This window comes from Homarus americanus, unplaced genomic scaffold, assembly GCF_018991925.1.
Source record: "Homarus americanus isolate GMGI-L3 unplaced genomic scaffold, GMGI_Hamer_2.0 scaffold55640, whole genome shotgun sequence".
Lineage (NCBI taxonomy): Eukaryota > Metazoa > Arthropoda > Malacostraca > Decapoda > Nephropidae > Homarus > Homarus americanus.
The window spans coordinates 991,740-1,008,514 of record NW_024713650.1 but is presented as its reverse complement, the minus strand read 5'-3'; the positions used below and the strand labels follow the sequence as shown (position 1 = coordinate 1,008,514).

The following is a 16,775-nucleotide window of genomic DNA, read 5'->3' as shown; positions in this document are numbered from 1 at the left end:
TGAGATCCCAGTGGGTTAATTCCACCACACAAATATAGCCCTACTGAGGTAGACATTCATCCACCAATGATGGGGCTGGTAGTGGTGTGTGGCTTGGTGGTCCCGGGTCACCTCGTGGACCGAGCGTTAGGGCCAGACGAGCCAGCTATGGGGCTATAGGTGGTCTGAAGTGTCTGACGGCCGGGTCTCACGAAGGTAACTGATCCTACTGGACCTCGGACATGTCCCCAGACATAGTGGATACAACATCCACCCTACAGACACGGCCTAGGCTGCGTTAGGGACCTGTATGGATGAAGGGACGGGCACTTACTAACCGGTGACAACAACAACACGTTTCAGGGGACGTTAAAGACGTAAATATGACTTTACTCAGAGCATATCAACTACGTTACTGTAACACTTGCACAATCAACTATCAATGGTAAATCACTTAAAGAAGGGCAAATTACAACACAGCGTGGAATGGCATACCTGTATGGATGAAGGGACGGCACTTACTAACGGTTAAAATGCCCGCGTCTCACTCAAACCAGACCAGGAGTCCAGCTACTCTATTCCAATGAATTAATTTACGGTACCTCTGACGTTGAAATTGAGACTATGAACTCATTTTCATTCTCTACTATTATCTTCACTAACAATGCTCTGACTCAGCTATCGAAAGCAAAATTAAATTGATTACAAAGGAATGGATGGCAACAGGTCCCAGCATACAGCGTCTGCTCCCATAGACAAAGGGGGGAAACAGAGAAACGGGGACGTTTCCACTGGGGACTCGAAGGTTTTGTGGACGTTTGAGCGTAATATGAATCCTTAAGGTTTTCAGGTTAGCTCTTATCATGACCATTACAATGGGTGGGCTTGGGGTCAGTTCTATAAAAGTTTTTAGTAATGTTTAAGCATTTGTCTATGAAAGATCTAGGTATTTAAGGTTTGAGCCAATATTATATATATATTTGTATTCCTCATCGATGAATTCCGGACTGCAAATTCTCAAGGCACGTAAAAACATTGTGAAAATACTGACTGTTTGACTTTATTATGTGGACAGAATAATAATGAATGTATGACACACATTAGTTGGTTTCTATAAATACTGAACTTAAAAGTGTTACCTATTCTGTGTATCAGACAGTCAGGAATGGCAATTTACAGTCTTGCTCTAATTCCACAGTGAATTTGATCGAGGGGCTAAGTTGTTGTTGTGGCAGGAAAGTTTTAGGTCCTCATTACATGGCCAGAGACATAATACATCATCAACATATCTAAACCAGACTGCTGGAGGTGGTAAATATTACTTAATAGTTTCTTTTCAAAGAATTCCATATATAGGTTGCTTAATACAGGTGAGAGGGTTACCCATTGCCATACCAAATTTTGAGCATAATATTCCCCATTGAATTCATTTGCAATCCTTAATACATAGTTTGATGAGTTGATGAAGTCGTCTTTCGAGACGGCAGTGAAATGTTATCAGTACTGCCAGATCTGACCATTACATGCCTCTGTAGCAAGTGGTAAGTAATTGTTCTTTGATATTTGTGATTAATGGCTTCCTATAATATCTTTAAATTAATAAACTACTGTTCCAATTAAGGTAGTAGGCAGGCTATTATTTTACTTTCGGACATAGTGCCCCCGAAAGTTATAAACTACTGAAACATTTAGACCTCGCTATTCTGAGCCCCATATATACCAGGCAGAAATGGGTAATAGCGACACAATTGAATTTAATTGATTTTAAGTTGTTTTCAGTCTTCGTCTGTGAGATGTTATCTGCGCATCACGCATGCGCAATGTTGACTGACGTCATCCAGTCAGGACCAAGGAGGTGTGAATATCATCACGCGAATTTTTTTCGACCAATCACATTTCAATTTCAATTGTTTATTCCTTGATAGTACATCACATTTTATTTATTTTTTCAAAGGAAGCAGCCTGGGTAATTTCATTGACCAGTCTCACAATGGCCGTGGTGGAGGTTGGTTGTCATTTGTGCTCCTACGAGTATTTTAAGTTTAGTGCCGAGTTTTGCGAGAAAGACAATCATTCTATCCAATTCTTACATATTCCTGGTCCTTCCACTTCTAACTAACGTATTGTACTTTCGGACATGGCGCCCCCAAAGTTTTTAACTACTGAAACATTTAGATTAGTTTAAGCTAAGCCTACCGTGGGCTGGGGGCGTCCCCGGCTAGGGGTCAGGTTAGGCCTACTGGAGGTCCGGGGTCAAAGCCCCCGGCTAGGTTAGTTAGTTTAGGTTTTGTTATGTCAGATGACTCGTTTTCGTTTTCTCCCCCACCCAAAAACCCCGATTTCCCAGGGGGTGGGGGTAAAAACTAGCAATGTCCGCCAGAAATGATCAGATTCGTTGAAAACACATCAAAAGACACTGGAAAAACATATTGGCCAACCCCTAGGGACTCATGTCCTAAGTAAAAATTTACCGTAGGCAGCTACCAAACAGGGAGGTACGGGACAAGCGTTTGTAGGGGAGGAATCCACTACGGTACTACTGCCTGGGAAGATATTGTAAGCATAATGTGTTGTATAATGGTAGACCCTGCTGCCATATGTGACCAAGTCCCAGGTTGCTGATCTGACTTTCTGCCTCTTTTACACACAATTGCAGGGTCTCAATTGTTTCTCTTACAATGACAACACAACATACATATATTGTTTCTCACTATTTATTTATTTTTCTTTATATTTTTTTGTTATTATTATAATATTATTATTATTGTTACCTGTATTATTAATATTTTATTATTTTATTTTCAATTGTATAATTTTTCTTATAAATTCTATGTACTATAAATTAATAATATTATTATTATTATTATTAGTAGTAGTATTACATTTTCGCCCCCCAGGCCCAGATGTGGGTCAGTGACCTGTGCCCGGGTGGGCTGGTCCCCGTTAAAAATAAAAATAACTAGTCTGATAACATAATTTTGTCTTTAGTCGTGTTTTATTTATAGTTTTTGTTCTTTTATAATTGTTTATGTGTTTTCTTTGCCAGCATTAACCTGTCTTATTTTTAACCAATGATAAACCAACATTTCAGCTTCAACATTTACCTTTTATAACCACGAAGAAGAGTTAACCACCATGCGTGACGTCAGCTACTTGTTGTGTTTGCTGTTGATCTGCCTCTGTAAGTACATAAATAGACCTAAACTAAACTAAACTAAACTAAGCCCTCCCCCAAATAATGTAAGGTGGGTTAATCTATAGGTGAATAAGCTTGGGTGGATATTCTTCTTGTGATAGTCGAGAGATTAAGTTATGTGAGGAAGAATATAATAAAACACAACAGTCTACGCGGGTTTAGTATATACGTTTTGTGAGTTTGTGAAGTTTAAAGTTCACTCTATATACATATATGAATAGAGGGGAATTTATAGTGTACTCTCTCACACATAGTGAATATCTTGCCTCCCTTCCCCCAGCAGTGAGAGACAGTCATAGTCTGCCGCCCAGGATAGTCAATGTGATGATGAACGAGACGAAGGAGATAGTCACCAACAGCTCTGTCACCTTAACGTGTGAAGGCACTGAGGCCCTCCATTGGCTCCGCCACAAGTACACAAATTTGACGAAACATATTAACGACATGAAGCTTGAGGTGAGTCAGTGTGTGTGAGAGAGAGAGAGACGAGGGCAAGTGAGACTGGCGTGAGAGTATAGAGCAAGGGATAGTGAGTGGAGGAATTAAAGTGAGCAAAAGAAAGGGTGAGATGTATTGTCTGTCTGAGTGGCTTACTCCTTTTTACTTTACTTAGCGTACTGCACATTGAACCATGCGTTCAACTTGTTCACGGTCCCTATCTATTCCCGTTTGGACACACCTGTCCGAATAATACATGGTGATAAGGCAATATTAAATCTCATTATTGCCTGTGGAACCAAAGGGACGACAGATACGGTAAAAACAAAACAAAAGAGGATTAAGGCATACAATGCCATCAGGGGCGGATCTAGAAATATAAAAAAAGGGGTCCAAGAAGTTATGGGTGGGGGAACCCTTCCAGTTGAAGATTTTTGGGAGGTTGGGGGGGTGGGGGTGGTGCTGTAAGCTCCCTCCCCCGATTTTTTTTAAACCTGACTAATATCACGGGCATTTGAGGCCATATTGAAGCCATGTGCACTTGGTATTAGGAGATATTCTGAAGTAAATAGTAATTGCATTTTACTATATAAAAAAAAGCCTGAGTATAATACTGCATTAAAAAAAACCAGGTGTGAGGATCTTCTGATGAAATGGGGGGTAAGGGGGGTGTCCTGACCCCCTCTGGATCCGCCCCTGAACGGGGCAAGGTAAAGACTGACAGGTTAGTTCTCTGTACGTGTGACAAGACGCGCTCAGAAAATTTATTTTTTTTAGAAAATTTATGCAATAACATGATAGAAAAAGTGTTAGTGAGAGTGATAGACAAGTGGGGGTGTATGAGAGAGAGGGGCTAGAGTTAATAAGATACGATGAATTATAATCTACATCATAACGAAGATAAATAGGTAATTTGTTAGAAATGCTTTTTTGTGGATTAGATAAATACACCCCATTGCTTGAGCGAGTCTGATGATGATAATTAATATTATAATGAATCTGGCAACGATCGACGAGGAGCTGACAAATAAGTTAAATAACTCATCTTTATTAACATTTCGTGTATCTTTAAGTAGATCAAGTGAAAAGATATTCTATTTGTCGAAGTTTCATATATTTAAAATGTTTTCAGTCGTTCTTTTTATGTATATTTAGTTTTGTTTGTGTTTTAAGATGGGTATGGCAACTCAGTGATCAGCTGGTAGATGTAAATATTATCCAACAGAGATTTAAACACGTGGAGGGCGAGGGCTGGTGATATTGTTCCTGTTTAAACCTTCCTATCTAGTTCTCTGTTCAAGTTAACCATCACACGGTTACATCATTATTGTCGACATCTCATTAGGTAAGACACAGTACGTAATAACGCCCATGAATAAGTACAAGAACGAAAGGAAATTTCGTAAGGGCAACACGTGGAGATGTGTTGACTAACAATCACACCAGAAGAGGGACAATTATGTGCGCCTTTAAAAGACGAGTTCACCTACTGTTAACATGACATCTTAAGTAAATGATAAGTACTTAGAAACGGTTTTTGGTCATTTCTGAGAACAGCATAGGAAATATTTAGAAGATACCAACACCTACTTAAACATTGAGTCTTATAAGAACTTAAACATAAGAACAAAAGAAATTAAGGAGTCTGCAATAGGCTGGTTGACCTGTGCATGGCAGCTCCTGTCGAGAGTTACTACCACTCTCTATCATCCATGAATCTATCTAGCCTCCTTTTAAAACTTTCCAGCATTCCAGCACTTACTACAAAGTTGCTAACTTGTTCCACTCGTCCACCACCCTATGTGTGAACCAGTTCCTTCCTCTCTCCCTTCTAAACCTAAACTTATCTAACTTAAATCCGTTGCTACGAGTCCTATCCTGCTCGGATATTATAAGAACTTTATATCACCTTCATTGATTCCTTTCACCCACTTAAATACTTCTATCATATCTCCCTGCACTCTTCGTCTTTCTCGGGAATACAAGTTTAGTTTCTTTTACCTATCTCTACAGGGAAGGTTTCTAAGTCCCGGAATCATTTTCGTCATTCTTCGCTGCACCGACTCAAGTGAATTTATATCCATTCTATAATAGGGGCACCAGAACTGAACAGCATAATCAAGATGCAGCCTGACTAGTGCAAGATATAGTTGCAATAAAACCTCTGCACTCTTATTAATAACACTTCTAGATATAAAACCTAATACTTTGTGTGGCTTATTTGAAACATTAATGCATTGTTTTCTACGCCGTAGGTCTAGGCTTACAAGTAGAGAGAAAAAGACAAAACTAAAAATAATTTAATTTATACGGTTTCAATCGGAAATTTGTATTTTTCGAGTTTTTTAACTGATAAAATTACCAACTATAATACTTGTTTAAAGTGGGCAGGGCATTGAAGCAAAGGGAAAATGTGGAGATAAAAAAAAATGCGAAAATACTACATAGAAAATCTAAAATGGGTGTCTCTTTTTCTTCTCAGCACCACAAAACTATCACTTTTAAGCTTGCCAGCCATTTTAAAGGGAATTACAAACGAAAATTTTGTCAGTACACCGAGCAATCACTGACGTTGGGACTCGAAAATACGTATTTTGACAAAATTTTAGTACGACTGAGGCAGGTCGTAAGTCGAGTAGGCCGTAAGTCGGGGAGGAGCTGTATATGATATTGACGTCTCAAACCTAGTTCATGATTTATAATGAAGATGTTTCTATTTTTGATGATTTAATATAAGAATTTTAAGTATTAAACTAAAGTACAATATTTTAAGTGGCACTTCTTTAATATTATGGATTTTTATTGCCAATATATTGAGTTCAACTTACACGGTACTCAGGTTAAAGTGATGTTGAAAATTTACCCCAGTGTAATATAGAATACTGTAATGAATAATGTAAAAAACCTAACATTCTCTGTGTTTTAGTAAATTCGTAAGTGCTAAACAGTATTGGAAGTGAATGTGGTTGTACCTTTATTGTATTGTTGTAGTGAATGGCATTTGGTGCATCATGATGTTCCACTAGAGGTCAGGGGTCATGAATGGGGAGTTGACACAGGTATAGTTCACAAAATTTACGAATCCAGAAACCAAGATTAGTGAGGGTTTACTGTGCTGTATTTACTTCAGTTTGTGGAGGTGACCGTCCTCAGTAACCCTTATTTACTTTTTTTTAACTTGGCCTTTTGCCAATCTGACTTAATAAATGCTCAGACAAACAATCATAAATAAATAAATATAAAACAGAAAAAAAACAGAGAAACAACACATTTACTGTACTGTATTATCCTTTACAGCTGACTATCGATATAAGGAATGGGCTATTTTAACCCAGGATGAAGATAAAACATGGCAAGTAAAAGCAGGAGAGTCGTGCCTTTTGGATTGCAGACCATCAGAGCCACACCTCAAGGTCGTTCTCTTCCATGGTGATGTTGATGTGAGTCCTTTAAGGTGATGCTGATAAAAGTCTTAAGTAATTATTAACCCCTGAAGTGGTTGTCACCAAATGCCTGAATACAATCAGTTTGCAGCCATGTAAATTACTAGTTATAATACTGTACAACAACAAAGAGACCAAAAATGCATCAGGCATTGGTGTACTTACCAGTTGCAGAAGAGTAAACCTGAGGAGTTGAGACATATTTCTCACTTTACAGTAAACAGAGTCAGGTGATTCACATTCTTTTAATAAACTATGATTTTGACAGATTACTGATAAAACCCCCTTTGACCCAAGAATGGGATTCAACCTAACCAACTTGCAGCCTGAGAAAGCTGGTCAGTACTCTTGTGAAATAGTACTAAATAACCAAGAGGAGAACTATAATCGTCGCATGTGGGACATTTCCTTTAATCGTAAGTTCTGTATTTTTTAAATTTAAATCACTCAAAAACTTTCATTGTACAGTTTATTTGTTCATATAAGAAATGTGTTCAACTTACAGCAGTTACTGGGGGTGTGGTAAATAGTGCAGATTATAACTAATGAATGGCAGAAATCCAATTTTTGGATGAGAAAAGATAATTATGGTTGTCTTAGGCTTTGTTGGAACATGTTGAAAGGGAATTTTTGTGGAATTATTTTACGGTGTACTCTTTTATTGTGTCTTTATCCCTCCCATCTGTCACAACCCTTTTCACTGTGACCTAAATTTTATTTCAGTATATTGGACTTGATATACTGTATTGTACTGTACTGTACTGTACTGTACTTTACTTTACTTGTGACTGTGATTGTTGCCACACCACCAAAAGTCTCCATCTGTTACATCTCTCTAGAGTGAGGACGTGAGTGTCTCTCTGAGGCTCTGACTTGTTAGATATGCCTGGGGTAGCTTAGAGGATCATTGAGGATTAACAAAACATTTTTTTTTATCTATTGAAATTGAAAATAGTTTCCATACACATGACCACCTGTTTGGGACATTGTGGATACAGCTCACTGAGCCTTCAGTATACAAGGAGGCAGCATGGCTGACTCTGCAATTGTTTGCTTTAATTTCCCCAACTTGTAAAGTTATGTACCTGTTTACAGCAGGGTGGATTGTGAGTACCTCTGGATTGAACCAGCAACTCTTCTTAAAACATGAGATGAATGCTGTATCGACTCAGAAACAAAAATCCTTTCAACATATCTAAAGCTCAATTAAATTTCATAGACTGCACTTCCATGACTTCAACTTGTCGTCTGCTTTTTCCCAAAGACATGCAATATTTTTTGTGTCATCCGACTGTAGATACTGGCCAGAAAGTACAGGACCCAGAAATTAAAGAAGCTCCAAATTCCCATGCAGTGGTGGGATATGATCTCATACTGCAGTGTAAAAACCCCAAGAACTCCCACCAAGAGATGTCCTTCTCCTGGCCAGTACCAAGACAACAACGGTTGGTAAGTATACAGTATAGTAAAGTTCACATTATGTGATAGAGCTTGATGTTGTGAAGAATTTACGTGAACCACTGGAAACTAGGCAGTAATATTTACGCTACTGAGGAACAAAGGTACTGTACTTGTTAATACACATAGGCACGTTCAGTTCTACTTAGAATATATATTGAATTGTAATTAAGTTTCAGAATCATTGGCAATCTATGTACTGTATTCTATTCTAAAACCTTCAGATAATACACTTAATTGGTTGACCATCCCTTTCCCTTACCCCAAATGTGTACAGTACTCAGTTCTGCAGACCCAGCTCCATCACTGCTAGGCAATCTATGACCAGCGGAGGATGAAATGTAGACTTGTACTTTACTGGAACGGTTATGATTTTGAACCAGAGAAGAGATTGTTTAACAGGAATAAAATAGAGTAATGTTTATGAAGATTCTGCTCCACATGATGTGCGTAAGGGAAACTAGATATTAAAAATGTATTAAATCAAATTATAGAACTTTCTAATTTCCAACATATAAAATATACAGTATTTGTGTATGCTGTACAGTACTATATACACTACAATAGAGTATTGAAAAGTGATGCTTCCTAATTCATATTCCTGAAATGGGATAAGATATCGCAATTAAACAAAGACATAACTACAGTGAACTTTATTCTTAATTCTGACATAGTTCTCCACATAATCATACTGCTGCTGATACTCAAGCCATTTTTTATGCCATCATGCTAGAACTCTGTGTCTTGTTGAAACCAATTCCTCACAGGCTCACAGCTTTCTTGACTCCCAATGTTCAAAGAGAAATATCACCCTTGAAGATGGTTCATAAGTTTAGGGAATAAATGGGAATCTGACTGAGCTCCTCCGGGCTGCATGGACCAAGACATTGAAACCAAGGCAACAAATTGCTTCAGTCATTAGTCAGTATTTTGGGAACCCATAGTGCACAGCCGAGATTAAAAAAAATAGCCTGTACCTGCTCTCGTGAAATGCCATTACCCTGTATTGGTATGGTAGCCAGTGTTTGCTGAGATATGTGGCACTATGTGGTTCATCATACAGTTCTGCATAGCCAGTATCTGCAGTAGCCACATGTATAGCTCTATGGTGAACAGAACTCACACGTGCACTTTCATCAACATACACAGCTTCTGTTATATGGTAGCAAGAAACTCAGATAAGTTGATTCCCAAAGTTTTATCACAAAGGACTTTATCAAAGGAATGGCTCCTCTGATAATGTCCTTCATGACAAAACGTTAGGAGTAAAGTTGTCTCTCTGAGTCTATATCTCTTTTGCTACCATTTAACCAAAGCTGTGTATGTTAATGTTTATGTATGTGTGGTTACAGTATTATTATTCATTAATGAATATAAGAGCAAAGCATATACTGTATTGTATAGTGGAAAGCTCTGAGCTCGTTACCCTCAGGGATAATATTTTATTTTATTTACATCTACTACCATGGAAATAGTTGAGTTATAAGCATGCTTCAAAAATCTGTTGTAATGAGTTCATATATACCAAGTGTGTTACTTGCAAAACCAAGTTGTGGTGGAAATGTGAGGAAAGATATACTGTAGTGGTTGCTGAATGTAGCAAAAAGGGCACAGTTAAATTATATCTACAGTATTGACAATTTTGCTGAAATATGGACACAGCATCAGCATTCCCAGAAGAAAACCGCATCTGATTCCGGTGCAACCTTGTCCTTGACGGATCTTGTGAAGCAGTGTGATTTGTTTCCTACAGTTTGGGAAGCTCTACTGACTCTTCACACCTCTAGTATCCACTTGTGAAGTAGAGTGGTCATAATACGCTGAGACATGTCAAGACATAGCTTCGATCAACAATGTTGATTGAATGCTTGTCTGGATTGTGCATGCTCAGCATGCATTGCCAGAAGGTGTTAGATGGAAAAAAGCCTTCATTGAAGAAGTGATTGATTGTTTTGGAGCCGATGAGCGCTGCCTGCAGTATTATATAACTATCCCATGCATTGCTGTGCCTGCGTTACAACCATTTCTGTTGTCCATAATTAATTCATTGCTCTGTTCTGTCTCTTTATTCCCCCCAGCTTAGAAACATAGATGATAATGATGATCAGTACTCGAACCCTTGACATGTTGGTGAGAGATACACACTTTACCGTTGTACTGCCACTTTTCAGTAAGTCAGACTATTTATCCCCCATCATCATTTACCATAACAATACAGGAGAGTATAAAGTTTCCAGAGTTGAGGTCCCTGTGTTAGTGTCTTGTCAATAACCCCACAAGATGACTGTAACAGTTTCAGTACTGTATCTTAATTTAGTTTAGTTTAAATGTCTTTATATACTGTATGTATTTAATTCATTTTGCTTTTGGTTGAATTTTAAGGCTGCTCAGGACATAAAAAGGTTTCTATAGTCACTGAACCCAAAATAACATTATGAGAAATACATACAAAAATTTGCAGCATAAATCAAAATTTGTCCTTAAATTTTCAAGTTTTTATACCATGAAATTTAGCAGATTGATCAATAAATATGAAAGCTGACAGACATCAGTAAATAAGTAAGTTGACAGACACCATTAAATAAGTAAACTGACAGACACCAGTAAATAAGTAAGCTGAAAGACACCAGTAAATAAGTAAGCTGACACATCAAAGTAAGTATATTAATAGTCAAGTAGACCCTTTCTGTGGCTACAGTGATATCACACACACACACACAGCATACATCAAAATATGCACTACCATTCAGAGTGGTTTTTCTTTTCTGTTTGGTCTTTCTACTTCCAATATTTTTTTTTTCTTACTCACTTATCATCTGTGTCACTTGTGAGTTTACCAGTTGTCGAGGTTGTCAGTCACCATCAGTAGGTACTCTGCCTGAGCTGACTTTTGGACATGTGCCATTGTTGGTTAGCCCAGATTTTAAATGACTTCTATCTCCCCAAGAGTAAAATTTGTATAATATGCATTCTTCCTCCAATATGTCTGTCACTGTCTCACTTATCTTGTAAAGCAAATGCCAGTTCAACTTCCAGAATTCTTTAATAATTTTTTCCAAGAGTTGTTGCTGGGTCTTTGTATGCTAAAAATTCTATAGGTGTTATATGCTGTATACAAAATATTTGTAGATGGTTTTTTTTACTCCCTTGCATCTAACTTTATCATTTTACAGGAAGTGAGTGACAAGGCAACTGATGTCTATCTGAATATGACATGCTCTTCAGCCGTTTATAAGAATAGTAAGAGCAACAATCCTGCCACAGAACACTTGGTAAGGTCTTCTTCAAAAAAGAATGACGACCTGCTAATGGGAGGGAACTGTGACTCGAATTCTTCACCTGTGGATCCCCTCGAGTCTGATAGGTAAGTAACTGAGTACTGTAAGATGTGTTGTACCTTCAAGAAAAAGTATAAGAAATGTAGAAATATATTTTGTGAAACATATACATTATTTTATGACTCTTCACTTATAAGAGAACATTTACATTCAATAGCATATTGAGTTAAATTAGATTAATAAACCTAAAAGTCACCTTTACTGTAGTTACACAGAATGTACAAAAAACATACAAATTTGTTATTGTAAATAATAATACAGTATTGGATTCCATCTTGCCAACCAGTTATGAAGCAGTAGGGAGCTTGGACACCTTTACTCATATTTCAGCCAAAGTGTGACAGTAAAGGTGAATTTTTATATACTTGTATATATTTTACAGTACTGTACTGGATTGATAATTAACATGAATTTGCCTATCTCATTCTGTAGCATGACCTTAAAAGAGCCAAAAACACTGACTGACAACATTGTAGGAGCTAAGGAATATACTAGTGAAGATGCCATGGTCGTTGAGACTCATGGAAACTTAGGTGACAGCCAGAACCTCAGTGAGAAGCCACAGAAGAGTTCAGATTATGTCAACATTCAGAATATGAATAAGAAGTAAGATATGGAACCCTCAGAAGTCACTTGATGCCAAATTATCAACTTTTAAATTTCAGGTGAGGTGGCAGTATGTGGAGCCACAGTTACCATATACTGTATACAGGCATACAAGTCCATCTGCCACAGTAGTTGACCTCCAAATTTTCAGCTCACAATTTGTGTTTATGCCAATACTAACCTTTTAAGTCTACACCCAGAATGGTTAGCATAAGTGTATACTGTGTCTAACTGTCTATCTACTTGCCACCTTGACCATGTTCAGACACACACCCTCAGACTAAACATGTAGTCACCACTTTACTGATTCATTATAATGTTATTTTACCCTGTGATATATATTATATACAATTCAGTTATTATAGTCAGCGTTTATATTTATAATATGTACAGTATCAGTACAACAGACATAATTACACAAGTGTCTGGATGCAAGACTAGGGTGCCCATCACCTCGCCTGGGTTACCAAGCCAACACAACAAATTAAACTGACATCTAAAGTCACCATTAATTTATAAGTCTTAATTTCTTATCATAATTTAATTTACTCCTTAAACTATGATTGCTGCCACGTGTTTACAGTCCAACAGTAATGATGCGCTGTATGTAAATTTAAGACAGCCTCCCTAACTTTAATCTCAAGGTTTGTTCTTACAAACTTGACCCAGAATCAAATACGTACAGTATGTTGTTTTAATTTTTTATTAACTTAATTAATATTTAAGTCATAACTTTTTTACAGTATTTATTTTTGTATGTGGTAATCTGAAGACTGAATGACCCACTCACTATATACCCTGTTTGCTCTGAAGCTCAGCCTATGTGAATTCACTGAACACATCAATCTTCAAGAACACAGCATTGGATGGGGTTTGCTGTGTATGATAAATGTCTTTGATATCAATGTCTTATTACTGGTAGTTTTAAGCTGGTTTTAAAGTAAAACACTTTAAACCTTAAAAGCCTTGTAAGGTTTAGGTACAGAAAAAGAAAAATTAGATAATTTGGTCATATTGGAATAATATCAGTAAATATTAATGGGCAAAGTCGAGGGTAAGAGGGCCAGGGGAAAGCAGAGGCTGGGATGGATGAATGAAATTAAAAATGGGATCTCCAGAGAGATACAAAACCTTAGAGGATTCGTAAAAACAACCCAAGAACGTTTAGAGTGGAGAACTGTGGTTGTCAACCCTCAGATAAGAGGACGGTACTCTGATTGATTGAAGGTTTAGGTTCAGTATTTTATTAGATATTTTGGTACACTGTGTACAGTAATTCATGCTATAGTTTTAGTATTTTCTTTATAATCCTTATGCTCTGGTTATCACGCATTTGCCTCCATCTATTGAGGATAAAATCTTTAACCTACAAATTAACAATAACACATTTTCTGTAATCAGACATATCTAGTTGCCTCAACAATTGCAACCCCAGTTGCAATTTCAAATTCTGTGTCATAACTGTACTAAGGAATAACGAAGTCTCTGGTGCACTCTAAGATTGAGAGAGAACGTAGGACTCAGATGTCCTGAAGCGAGAGAAAACGGACTCCTATGACGGGGCACTCAAATAAAGAAAGCATAGCTACATGTTTTGTGGACTACCTGTACATCACTTTGTAATAAACCTAGTCATGCCTATGTGTGTTTCTGATAATTACCATAACATTATATCTTTAGTGGATCTGAATGAAAGTGGTTGTACAAACACAAGCACTCAGACTGACAGACTTGACAAGTTTTACCAACCATAAAGACAGTTGAAGCTTTAATCATCACTCACAATGGATCTTGAATATTCCAACTGTAATCAGACATATCTAAGTTGCCTCAACAATTGCAACCCCAGTTACAATATCAAATTCTGTGTCATTACTAAGGAATAACTACTACAGGTACTAGCTCTATTATATTATGTACTATATAATAAACTTGTATCTGTAGTTCATACCCTGTAATGTGTACAGTACTGTACTATATTGTGTTATGTTACAGTACTGTATTACAAATATTGTGTTGTTTTCATGTACTGTATATTGTACAGGTTCCCGAGACGCAATATGTAAATTAGGTGACTATCAACCTAAAATAATGATATTTTTAATAATAAAAATACCATCGTCTTCAGTATTCTAATACCACTAAAAGCTGTTACTAAATAAAACTCCTATTAAAACACTCATTTCCGTCTTGGTTTATTATTCCAATGCTGATGTTTCCTTTATGATCAATCAGTCGGACTATTATCCTCACATCTGATGGCTGGGTGCCACAGTTCTTCACGCTAAATGTTTACTGGCTGTTTTTACCAACCATTTATAATAAAAACATATGATGGAGGTTTGGTAGTACAGCCCTTAAGCGCGTATCTGTCTACCAAGGGTTCGAACCTCGGACAGACACGTGTGACCCTCATTACCAAACATAATCTCGGGGAACTGGATGTAATAAATATGTACCACCCAGTTATCACTAGGTGAGCTTAGGCTCTCAATAATATTACTCAACTCTGTATCTGTATTTTTCGGCTAAATAAACTGTGAGCGAACTACCCCAATCCCTCACCTCAAGAGTCAACAGGGAACATGAGCTATAAGACTATCAAAACGGAGACTTTAATATCGTCCAACGTAGATCAGTGTGGGGGGGGGGGTCTGGAGGACGCGTGTGGGGGATCTGGAGGTCCATGTGTGTGTGTGTGGGAGGGTCTGGAGGACTGTGTGTGTGTGTGTGGGAGGTCTGGAGGACCGTGTGTGTGTGTGGGAGGGTCTGGAGGACCGTGTGTGTGTGGGACCGTGTGTGTGTGTGTGAGAGGGTCTGGAGGACCGTGTGTGTGTGGGGGGTCTGGAGGACGTGTGTGTGGGGGGTCTGGAAGACTGTGTGTGGGGGGTCTGGAGGACGTGTGTGTGGGGGGGGTCTGGAGGACCGTGTGTGTGTGTGGGGGTCTGGAGGACGGTGTGTGGGGGGTCTGGAGGACCGTGTGTGGGGGGGGTCTGGAGGACCTGTGTGTGTGGGGGGTCTGGAGGACCGTGTGTGTGGGAGGGGTCTGGAGGACCGTGTGTGTGTGTGGGAGGGTCTGGAGGACCGTGTGTGTGGGGAGTCTTGAGGATGTGTGGGGGAGGATCTGGAGGACGTGTGTGTGTTGGGGGTCTGGAGGAGTGGGGGGTCTGAGGTGTGTGTGTGTGGGGGGGTCTGGAGGACCTGTGTGTGTGGGGGGTCTGGAGGACCGTGTGTGTGGGGGGTCTGGAGGACCGTGTGTGGGGGGTCTGGAGGACCGTGTGTGTGGGGGGTCTGGAGGACCCTGGAGGACGTGTGTGTGGGGGTCTGGAGGACCGTGTGTGGGGGGGGTCTGGAGGACCGTGTGTGGGGGGGTCTGGAGGACCGTGTGTGTGTCTGACCGTGTCGGGGGTCTGGAGGACCGTGTGTGTGGGGGGGTCTGGAGGACCGTGGTCTGGGGGTCTGAGGACCGTGTGGGGGGTCTGGAGGACCATGTGTGTGGGGGGGGGCTCTGGAGGACCGTCAGTGTGTGTGTGTGTGTGTCGGAGGGCTCTGGAGGAGCGAGGGCTGCCAGGCAGCGGCGGAGGTGGTGGTGTTGCTTGCTGCGGCTGTAGCTAGAAGAAGAAAGAGGTCACCGTTGTTGTTGTTGTTGAGATTGTCGGACCATAGTCCGACACGGGCCTTTGCCTATAGGCGGCCCGTTTGGTGGTCCCGGCTGGAGCTCCTGGAGCAGCCAGACCGGATTGGGTTTGGAGGTGGTCCTACCTGCAGATTTGGAAGGATACTGCAGGTTGCAAGTGTGAGCGGACCCCCGACAGTATTACTGTCGCCATTGTGACGTAGGTGTGTCGTCTGCATTATTTTGTTGTATATTACTGACTGCGACTTTAGAATTACATAATAATGCAAAAAACTTGAGCCAGACAACTACACGTATTTGTATGTTTCCTTCAAAACCTAAAATGGAATAGTAAGACGTTTACTCGATAATGTTCTTTCGCACAGATGAAAAAACGTGGGATTTATCATTTAAACTTAGCTAAGCTCCGTTGACCGCCTCCTTCCTAGCTGAGACATTATTAGTCATTTGTACAAGCGGCGGTGATTCATTAGTTCCGTTTAGTGAACTTTGTTATTTAGCAGCTGTTACGACCGTGTCGAACTTTTTTCTATTTTTTTATATATAACCTGCTCCCATGTTCCATATTATTCCTGTAATGATGTGTTAAATTTACTATTATATATTCTAGTCACCTTACCCTGTGCTGTTAAGGTTTTAACTGTCATTATTTGTTCAAGCCCATCTTATTTCTTTATTTA

General features: G+C 39.2%; 1 protein-coding gene across 3 annotated transcripts; it reads left to right on the top strand.

Moving 5' to 3' along the window:
* The first annotated feature begins 3,056 nt into the window (after nt 1-3,056).
* Nucleotides 3,057-13,907, top strand: LOC121872607. Of its 3 annotated transcripts, XM_042375482.1 has the most exons (7): nt 3,057-3,160; nt 3,456-3,631; nt 6,911-7,053; nt 7,325-7,472; nt 8,354-8,505; nt 11,688-11,878; nt 12,285-13,907. In XM_042375482.1, the coding sequence occupies exons 4-7, from the start codon at nt 7,355-7,357 to the stop codon at nt 12,460-12,462; spliced, it is 639 nt and encodes a 212-aa protein (XP_042231416.1). In that variant the 5' UTR covers nt 3,057-3,160; nt 3,456-3,631; nt 6,911-7,053; nt 7,325-7,354; the 3' UTR covers nt 12,463-13,907. The 3 variants fall into 3 exon arrangements, with proteins under 3 accessions (XP_042231416.1, XP_042231426.1, XP_042231406.1); XM_042375492.1 differs by lacking the exon at nt 3,057-3,160 and having other exon boundaries at nt 3,430-3,631; XM_042375472.1 differs by lacking the exons at nt 3,057-3,160; nt 3,456-3,631 and adding an exon at nt 4,828-4,958.
* The last annotated feature ends 2,868 nt before the right edge of the window (nt 13,908-16,775 follow it).

Coding starts and splice junctions, on each gene's coding strand:
- LOC121872607 (XM_042375482.1), top strand. CDS start 7,355: ATGGGATTCAACCTAACCAACTTGCAGCCTGAGAAAGCTGGTCAGTAC. Junction 7,473..8,353: donor GTGGGACATTTCCTTTAATC/GTAAGTTCTGTA, acceptor ATCCGACTGTAG/ATACTGGCCAGAAAGTACAG. Junction 11,879..12,284: donor GATCCCCTCGAGTCTGATAG/GTAAGTAACTGA, acceptor CTCATTCTGTAG/CATGACCTTAAAAGAGCCAA.